The sequence below is a fragment of the Thalia democratica genome, chromosome 7, assembly GCF_965202585.1.
Source record: "Thalia democratica chromosome 7, ktThaDemo2.hap1.1, whole genome shotgun sequence".
In the NCBI taxonomy this organism is placed as follows: Eukaryota; Metazoa; Chordata; class Thaliacea; order Salpida; family Salpidae; genus Thalia; species Thalia democratica.
Genome location: NC_139171.1, coordinates 61,468,046 through 61,478,604, shown reverse-complemented (window position 1 = coordinate 61,478,604; position 10,559 = coordinate 61,468,046). Strand labels below are relative to the sequence as shown.

Below are 10,559 nucleotides of genomic sequence, written 5' to 3'. Positions count from 1 at the left end.
TAAATGTATGTTATTAAGTTTTTTTAAACAAATTTAGTTTTTATTTCACAACTAAAATTTTTAGTTTTAGCAAAAATACTTCTAATTTATTCAGCTTTAATGAATTAATAGTTAACCGTTTTATTTTAAAAAAATCAATAACTTTAAACTTTTTTTGTTAAACATTGATAACTAATTGAACATTACCTTTGTATTTTAAAAATGAAAGATAATACATTTTATTAAGAAAATAAATAATAAGTAAATATTTTGCACACATAAATGATGTTTTTACAGAAGCTGTCAATATTGTAACAACAATAAACACTAAGCTCACTTTATAACAGAGCTTATTTACTTTTGTACGAAAAATATGAAAATATTTTTGCAATTATCTCTTTTGTAACATAAACACGTTTGAGCCATCATTAAATTTAACATTCACAAAAAGAGAAAAAGTTTTTAAAGAACATTGTTAATAATGAAGCAGTTAGACTAAGTATTTTAAAAAGCTCAGATTTTCTGAATGTTTCTTATATTAGCTACAAGTTTCCACAAAAGATGTACTTAAGTTTAAAGGATATCTTAAACTAAAAGATTGAAATCAAAACTTAAGTTAAGCATAGATTGCCTAGAGAAAAACTTTAATCAATATACAAAAACTATAAATATGATTTTCTTTCATAGTAAATTATTATTATGCAGTAAATTTTTGTTTCAATGATCTTACTGGTTATTTAGTACTAAAATGAGAAGTCAAACTTATATTTTTTTTGCTTATGGAAAAACTATGCACAGAATATAGATAGTTTTCAAATGTATTTTAAATTTGCAATTTTTCATTTATTTTTTTACTTTAATGTGTTTAATTTTAAGTGTCTGAAACTAAAAACATGTTTAATTATTTACTGCAACGAATCTGATAATCGTGAAGTTTAGTGTGAGACTTAAATTCATAAAATGTTTTGCTTAAACTATCTAATATAAGCTCTTTTTATATCATATTATTTTCTAAAATTAATTAAAGTTTCAGTTTTAGTAGATTAATAAACAAACAAGTATCAAATATTAGAACTGCAAATGGAGGACTTGGATTATACAGAGCAACACCACATAGAATACGCTTTGAACAAGGCATCAATTGATTTTGCGCCAAGTAACAACAACTTTAATATAACTGTTAACAAGAAAACCACATTTCCCTGTTTCGTCAAAAAAATAAACTTTCCTCGTTCTACGCTTTCAACCAATCAAAAAGCTCCATTCCAAAAATATCCGATATCCAGCAAATATGCAAATTACAACGTCAATTTTGACGACTTCAAGACTTTCGCCATACTCAACAGCAATTTCGCCCACGTCTATTTGAAAAACAAGAACCAGGGACGAAACTTTGATTATGAACAAAACAATTCGTATATAAAACCAAACAGAAACAATTTTGAGTATTCATTCAAGAAAATGATTCCACCGAATCTTAGAGTAACAAAATCCGCAGCAAACTTGAGTTACGTCAGAGATTTGAGAAATGACAGAAATTACGAAAACATTGAGAAAAAGCTGTTAAAAAGGTCGCAGACTGCTTTTCCTGGTCAAAATGTGAAAAAGGTGCAAATTTTACCGCCTTTTCCGACAAGCAGGAAAATAAAAAGTTCAAGAACGAGACTCGAAGACTTTCAGGACAGAGCTCTCAGGTTAGAAGTTTAGATTGTTGTTATGAAACTTTTGTAATAGTAACTTAGTGAGCAAAATTCCAAAAAAAATAATTTTCATTTACAGAACTAAACTTTATTGTTATTTATTATTGACGAAAAATTTGCTAAGAAAGAATCCTAATAACTAATAATATAAGCCTGCTCTGAAAGAAAATTCTTGACTGTCACATTTACTTTGACTAGTTAAAAAGTTATAAACAAACTTACTAATAAGCTACTTTGTAAGTTTTTTTCAAAACTTTGGTAATTATAACAAATAAATTTATAGTTTTAAAACGAATATAAACAAAGTATTTTTATCATTACCATACTTTTGGACACTACGTTGTACTTTTTGTTGTACCATTTTCTTTTATCTTACTTTCTTAAACTTTTGCTATTGAGTATTTTTTCTACTTTTTGGCTAGCTCTAGTTAAATAACAAATTTTTTTATTCAACACTTACACCAACTTAGTGTTTGAATCAAATGGTTCAACTTTAAAAAATACCAGCTACCAGCAATTCTAGTAAAATATATTAAGTCTATGTAACAAGAAATTTCAAAGAAGCTGTATAAAAAATTTGTTGCTTTTATGCTAAAGTCTAAAAAGTTTGTTTCTAAAACCTACAAATGGAGATGTTTTAAACTTTGCAACATTTTTTGAGTTTAGCAAGTACGTTTCTATTCGAAAAAAATTGTGGCTTCTGGTTATCAAAAATTTTGAGTGAGCAAATATGTAATGAAATGTGTGAGCAAGCGTTGCTAGTCTTTTTTTCCAGGAAAAATATACATTTTAAAAAAGGTATAAGGCGCAACAAGCTTTCCCTTCCACCTATGTATATAGATTTGGATTACAGGTTCCATTTTTACTTCAAAGAGCAGAAAACCTGAGAGTAGAAATCCATAGTTTCAATAAATACAATAGCTGTAAATGCTTTACTTTCTTAAATTAAGTCTCATTGCAAGTAGTTTGTACAATTTAAATTCGAAAAGTAATAAGTTTTGTTTTTAAACTAGTGTTATTACGAACAAAGTTGTTCATTAATTTTATTCTAAACCTTACAATTTTCACTTATAGCTAGTTTTAACTGTGAGCATGATGGTCTTAGTTTAAAACCTATAATTATTACAAACATTCAAATTTTGGCAATTCTGCCTGGTGCATTGTAAAAGTTATTTATAAGCTTCTACTTTGCAATAAAATACTTTTTGTTTAGAGAACGTAATTGACATTGAATTTTATGTCTGATCTTTAAAAACAAATAGCTTTTAAAAAATATTTTTATCAGTATAATAAATAAAACTATAAATATTAATGTCATACTTTCAAAAGCCACTAATTTCATTTATAAATTATTTTTATTTGTATAGAAATTTATTTGTTATGAAATTATATCAAATATAAGGCTTAAAAACTAAAGACACCTAAACTATGTGGTGTTTCAAAATAAAAAGTTTTATGTTTGCAATGATCAGTTAGTAATATTTCTACAAAAGTATGTTTTTGTTGTAAATAATCTAACTACTAAACTAAAACACAAGAGCTTTGATATAAAAATAAAGCACAAAATATCACTCTGTATCTGTTTGATTACAAAAACGAACACAAGTTTTTCACTAAGTTAAATATACAATACTTAGTTTAATTTAAAAGTTAGTATGAACACTAAATTTTGTCACTGACATAGTAAATTTAAAACAGTTTTCTAAAATTCATCCTTTTTTTAAATTGATACCCTTATTTTAACAGATATTTTAAAAGCTGTAAAGTAAAAAAAAATTATGTTGTTTTGGAACTAATACAAAAGAAAATATAATAAAGAATTATGTAATAAGATCACTGAAAACTTTTTAAATTAAAGTGATTTGATTTATAAGAATCAAAGTGTTTTAGTATAAGAAATATTCATAAAGTATAAATAGTTTTTATCCAACATACCCAAATTCCATTTTTACCATTAAAATAATACGTTTAGGATAAAATAGACTAAAAATGTTTCTGTTCATAAGATAATTTTCAACAAAACACACAACAGTTAGTATCAAGCAATGTAAAAAGATGTAAGTTTTAAAATAAAAACATTTAAACAAAAAATAAACACAATCCAATAAACTGTTTCCAAGAAGTAATCTTAATAAATTAGTTTACTATCTATTGTTAAGACGTTTATCAAACTTATAATCATAAATGTCAAAATTTTATTTGTCCTTTTCTCAGTTACATGCTATGGTTCAGGGTAAGTCAGACAAGGGTAAACAAAAGACTAAATTTGTCTAGTATGCCTCTAAAGCAGGAATGTAAAACCTACAGGTAAATTTACTTGGCGACTTTTCTAAAATAAATGTAATGCACATGTGTGTTACAGAATTTTCTCTTACTTTATTCAAATTAACAAAAAAAGCAAGTGATTGTTTGTTTAGATACTGATACAACATTGTTCATGTTATTTAAAACCTACATAATAGATTTCTGTAAAAAAAAAATTGTAGAAAAAGTCCATTTAAAAATTTAAAGTTAATTGTTTAATTTGTTAAAAAAGTACGTTTGGTTGGACATCCCAATTAATGAATAACAATATTTAATTAAACTTAAACTAATTTGTGTAAAATTAAACTTTTTTAAACAGCGCAGCAAATGATGAAAGAAAAATAAAAGAAAAGATAGAGCAGCTAAGATCGGAGTTACTTAATAAGAAAGTATCTATTCATAAAAAAAGAAATATTTTTATCAAAATGCCGAAACTGGACGCTTGAACAAATTGCCAATAATTGTTATATAATTGTATATGAGATGGAAATTTATCTTTAATAACAAAATTAAACACTCAATTTCATTGCCATTTGTGATTGTTAATGTAATAGATCTTTTTTTTGTCTGAGACTAAATGTATAAGTTATTAAAATGAATTATCAATAAGACTTTGCATATTTTTACTTAAATAAAAATAGTTCTTTTTTATATAAATAAGTTAATATATTTTTTAAGAAAATTTTTATGATAGAACCATGTAGATAGAATGTAAAACTTGAAACTAAAATAAATATATAAATGATCAACCATAATATTTTGTTTTTTCAAACTTTTTTTTTTAAACAGTTTTGTAAATTGTATTCAATACTAAATAAATCAAGATCTCTTCTACAAACTTTTATATATTTACAAATTAACTTTATTTAACTTAAACAAATTAATAATTGCAGTATAATTTAAATTTATGAAAGTGAGTTTTATATTTCATTCTTAACACTTTTACTTACGTATATTTGAACATTTAAAGTAATTTATAAAGAAACAATGTTTAATATACTACTAAACTCTCATAAAACAAGTACAATTATTTTTAATAATAATTTTTAGTTGTTTAAAATTCATAGTGCAGATGTAATTTTGTTTAAAATTAAAACTTAAAGTGAAGCAAATAAAAACCAGCAATTAAAAGCTAATTCATATAAATAAACTGTTCAAATACAATATTTAAAAAATATCACATTATTAGAATAAAGTACATTAAAATAAGGTTGTTATCATAAACCTTGAAATAAAAACTAAATAAAAATGAAGAATGTAATAGGAAAGTTAGAGTAAAATTTATTTGCTCTTAAAATTAATTGTAGCTAAAAAAAGTTAAACTTAGATTTGTTTTTAAAATATCATAAACCTAAAACTTAATCACTATAAAAAATTTAAAACTTTAAACAATTGGTGTTAAAGATGAAAAATTGTTATTTAGGTATCATAATAATATTAAATCAATTACTAGTTCAATCAAAAAGTAGTAGCAAATTATAAAAGTATAGTAAAATAATATAACTTAAGTAAAATTGTTTGAAGAAAAAAAGTAGAACTCTTTAAATGTTTCCGCATAATATAAAAACATTAAGCACCATAATACATATTTCTAATTTAAATTGTCTACATCAGTCTAAAGATAGTTTACCTAAAAAAAATGAACGAAAAGTTTAAACAAGTGTTCAAGGAAAAGTAATTTTAGGAAAACTTCTTTTCAGCTTCTTTTGAAGAGGTTGGATGTTTTCAGGAACGATTGGTTTTCTAATGGTTGCTTCTTTGTTAGTATCTGGTTGTTTAGAGCCCATTTTATCATCTGCTGGTTTGATGGTGGCCATCTTAACTGGGGATGGTTGTTTCGTGGAGACCATTTTAACTTCTGGAAGCTTTGTAATTGGTTGTTTGGGTTGAACTGGTTTGTTTTTGTTCCGGTTGAGTAACCTGTCCATTTCAGGGGTGGCAGAATTCTGTTGGAAAAACAAAAAATTAAAATGTATAAACTATTTTTTTTTGTTTATAAATGTTTATTACAGTTTTTTTTTCAAACTTTTTTATTTTGACGCCTAGGTTTGATGTTGCACAATAAACAAATTAAATATTATGTTAAAAAATATATGACAATAAACGAAAATAAATTATAAAAGTAAGGTACATAGATCAATAAAAAAACGTTTGTAGCCAGTATCTCACAGAAAAAATATTTTCTATCTGACGGTTTTTGTACAACTATCCCTAATCGACTTTACTCAAAATAACCAATTTAAACCACTTAAAACATTACCCTAAAATAAACAAAAAACACATTGACACCAAAACTGGACAAGTAAGAATACTACTTGAATATAATAACTACAAGAATCATTATTAATACTAATGATTACCTCATAGTCCAACGAGTTTAAAAATTACCCTTTTGTCACTACTTTTACTTAATATCAGTATTTTATTGCTAAAACAAAATAAACTTCTATTGCAATCTTTGTTAACCTTATCAAGAAAGTTATAAAATCCAAGCTACCCTTAGTTATCTTGACAAAAGTTCATAACAAACTAGTTAAATTGACATAAAACTTTACAACAACCAAAAAATAATAATTGAACTATAAAACTTTTGTAAAGTAATATTTTTAAATTAAGTTTTTTTTTTTAACAACTCACTTCATTTTGTTTATGAGCAGTCCTTTTTACTTGATTAAGCTTTCTGGATGACTTGTTAAAATTTGGTTTAAACTGCTGAATATTATCTTTTTCTGGCTCCCATTTGAAATCTCTTTGTGGGAGGGCTGCTACGTTTTCATAAAAAAGTTTCAGTTTCTTATTGTGATCTGCACCATCACATTTGACTCCATACTGTGTAAATTTTTCAATAGCTTGGTTATGGTACTGGTTTTTACTATAAAATTTAAACAAAAGTCACTCATTTAAAAAGTTTATTAATTAACTTTTTTCATCAGAATAAGCTTGCTAAAAACTGATAAGAATGTGGTGTAAATTTAGTTATATATAATGATTTTTAAATGTCTAGGTAAAAATAGTTTTAGTCATAAAAAGCAAACTGTAAAATTCTGTTCAAAAAGTTTAAATTAGAGTAAAGTTATACTTACTGATTTGAAGTTATTTTTAAGAAAAAATTATTAGAATGCAAACATTAGAAAAATTAAAAACTATACTTAAAACTAAATAAAAAAGTACATTACATTACTGTGTAAAATATTTTATTATAATTGAGAAAGTAAAAAACAAATGTTTCATGATATTGCAAATATGGAATGTTTTTTATATATTTCTAATAAAAAAAACTTATATGTTAAAATGACACCTTAAACTTTAGAGTAATTGTTATTTACTGTTTTACCATTATGTGTAACCAAGCAAAGAAACAGAGTTATTTTTAAATGCTATAATTGTACACATAGATATTGATGATATTAAATCATGATATTAAAAAGCTATAAGTGGAATGTTTTTAACTTATTTATAATAAAAAAATTTTTACATTAAAATGACACCTTTAATTTTATAAAAAATTTATCATTGTTATTCACTATTTTATTATTTTGTGTAACCAAGCCAAGAAAATGGGTTAATTTAACTGCTATAACTGTACACATAGATATTGCAGTTTAACTTATTCTAAATATTTCAGCACTTCTATGATAAAAACCAAATAAATTTTAAATAAAGTAGTCAACCGTTATCTTAATAGGTACTTTTTTGTTTTTTAAACTTATTGAAGATAGCTATATTTCAACCAAAACTATACTTATCCATTCTGCAAAAACACAAACATATACTTAATTAAATTTAACTAACAATATTAGAAATAATTTTTTTATAGATGCAACCACAAGTAGATGAAAGTCTAGCAGTGACTTAAGTTTCAACAAAAAAATTGCCTTACTAGTTTAAATCAAAAAATCATGACTACTTTATTTAATAACACACATATTTTTTACAGTACAACTTGTTACACAAATTACTATTAGATTTACAATAACAAACCTGAATTAGTTTTTCAGTAATTATTTCTTCAGAAAATCTCTCAGGATAAGTCATTAAAACTGCTTCTTGAAAATTTCGGTCTTCCATCATTTTAGTTTGTTAATCTTTAAATTAACACTTAATGGTTATAAATTTAAAACAAACTATATTCAATAGAAAACTCTAGATCTAAACTTTCTTTGAATAGGTAATTGGTAAAATTTTTAAATGTATATTTTTATTCAAACTAAGCTTTTACAAGCAACTTTGCAATAAAAAGACCTATCATAACAATGAAATAATGATAATATTTGATTTATAAATTTAAATAAATAGAAGTTTACTAAATACCAATAAATGTACAGTTGTTACTTTAATGTGGAGTATAAACATATGTGAGTGTTTTTAAAAACTGCTGTGACTTGTACTACTCGTGTTAAAACAAGTTTGTAAAGATTTTTTAATTACACTGTTTGTTTAAACATTTTCAATCTATTATTATTAAATTAAAGTGATTGAATTTATACCTATATAAAAATATTTAACTGTAACATCTTGATATAACTAAAAAGTTTCCACTATTTGAGGCAAAAAATAAACAGCCTGAGTATTTAGAGGAAAGAAAAAAGTAATTGGCTTTAGCAAAAGACTGAACCAAATTTTGAAAAGTAACAAAGGATTTGAAAGCAGACAAAGTTTAAGAAAAAAATGTTTTAAGTCAAATAAAACTAGCATGAGATTTAAATATTCAAACAAGCTCAAGCCTTTTCTAATGATTGAAGTAGCCTGAGTTTTTATAAAAAACTTAAAATTAGATCATTATCTTAACCTGAAAACTATAAAACATTACAATTTAGTTAATAACACATTGTGTTAATTATTTACAATTCATTTTACAAGTAATTTAAGTTTTTTTTAACCAAGTACAATATAAAATGAATGTTTTATAAAACTCAAATAAATTGAAATACAAAATAAATTTAAAGTATGATTAGCAAAGCTTTACTGTATAATTATTTAGTATTCAAAAATTGTAGTATAAGTACTCTATACATAAACATCGTGCACATAACTTAAGTAACAAGGTAAACTATTGCTTTTAAAAAAACACACACAAATTATTATCATGTTATATTGACAACAACCTTTAAAAACAAACTAAAAATCATTATAGAAAGAAAAGTCATTTTATCATAGTGTACAGTAGGGTGCTTATTTTTACAGGTACTTTTGATTTTCCGGCTGAAAAAACTTTTATGCTATGGAAACATGGTAAAAACACCCTGTGCAAAATTTTAGAAGACTTTTAGAAACTTTCACCTTGGCTAAAAACAATTTTTAAAAACAACCCCAAAAAATGAAACTTAAGGTTTTAAAGGTGAAACTTTTTGACATGTGGCTAATTATCACACAAACACATTATAATCAATTTAAAGAAAGTTTTATGGTGGCATTTCTTGAATTTATGTAATTTTTATCACTTTTTGTAAGTTTTCTTGAATTTACAGACTTATTTTAAAACAAGAAAAAAAAAACTATAAAACTTTATTTATACTATTTAAATTGTTCACAAGTGTTTGTTTAATAATTGGCCACATGTAAAAAAATTTTCAGCTTAAAAATCCAAAGTTGCATTTTTTGGATCCCATACATTTTGTATTGCGGAGGTTTTTAAAAAACCAGTTTTAGCCAAGGTGAAAGTTTCTTCAAATCATCAAATATTTTACACAGGATGTTTTCATGATATTTGCAAAACATAAGAAAAATTCCAGCTAAAAACTTAAAAGTAGCTGCAAAAATAAGCACCCTAGTGTACAGTTCATTTTTTACATTAACAAAATTTAAAATTAGGAGTATTTTCTATAGTTAAAGTTCTTATTTATTAAAAGAGCATAATTTTCAATTCCAATTTTTTGCTTCAAGCTTGCTACATACATATTGAATAAAATAACGCTAAATATACTGTAAACAGGGTAGTCACTGGTTTTACTTTCTTCTACGTTTACTGATTTTTTACAAGCTCTTCTTAAGTATAAATTTTCTTGTACCAAAAAACTACTTTTAAAAGCAAAAAAAAGAACAGCAGGAGTTTAATAAAATACTTAATAAATGTAGTTAAAACCATTACCTTAACAAATTTACTGTTAATCAAGCTTAAATACTAAATAAAACACAATAGTAACAAAAGGATTTCAAATTAGAAAATCAAAGATTACAACAAAGAAACTGATGTTATAACTTATAAACTACCCTGAGATTTCCAAAAGAGAACTAAACTAACCTGAGTCTGTACCAGTTTTTTAACACTTTGTATAGGATATATTTAGTACTGTGTCAAAAAATAATAAAATAAACTTTAAACTAGAACTCATTTAAGTACTTTGGTTCAAAAATTGATATTTTGTCACTGGCAGGGTTGCTACTCTTTGAGTCTAAAAATCTTCTCTTAGTGACCAGAAACTTCCCTGAGTAAGCTTAAACTTACCTGAGTTTTTTTCAAATCCTTAAAAAAATATAAATTAATTAAATGAATTAAACTTTAGAACATTGAAGAACTAGCCCCAACAAAGGCTAAAAAATTTCTAAATACGCACAAAGATAAATAATTTTTTTTTT

General features: G+C 24.4%; 2 protein-coding genes across 2 annotated transcripts; one reads left to right on the top strand and one right to left on the bottom strand.

Moving 5' to 3' along the window:
* Nucleotides 1-1,018: 1,018 nt before the first annotated feature.
* On the top strand, nucleotides 1,019-4,727 carry LOC145840892 (uncharacterized). The gene is made up of 2 exons (XM_082948240.1): nucleotides 1,019-1,673; nucleotides 4,303-4,727. The coding sequence occupies exons 1-2, from the start codon at nucleotides 1,060-1,062 to the stop codon at nucleotides 4,427-4,429; spliced, it is 741 nt and encodes a 246-aa protein (XP_082804366.1). The 5' UTR covers nucleotides 1,019-1,059; the 3' UTR covers nucleotides 4,430-4,727.
* A 901-nt stretch (nucleotides 4,728-5,628) lies between these two features.
* On the bottom strand, nucleotides 5,629-8,085 carry LOC145841029 (uncharacterized). Its single transcript, XM_082948387.1, has 3 exons — nucleotides 7,965-8,085; nucleotides 6,621-6,812; nucleotides 5,629-5,929 (listed from the first exon to the last, which is right to left on the bottom strand). Exons 1-3 carry the CDS (start codon nucleotides 8,052-8,054, stop codon nucleotides 5,648-5,650), a joined length of 564 nt encoding a protein of 187 aa, XP_082804513.1. The 5' UTR covers nucleotides 8,055-8,085; the 3' UTR covers nucleotides 5,629-5,647.
* Between the last annotated feature and the right edge of the window lie 2,474 nt (nucleotides 8,086-10,559).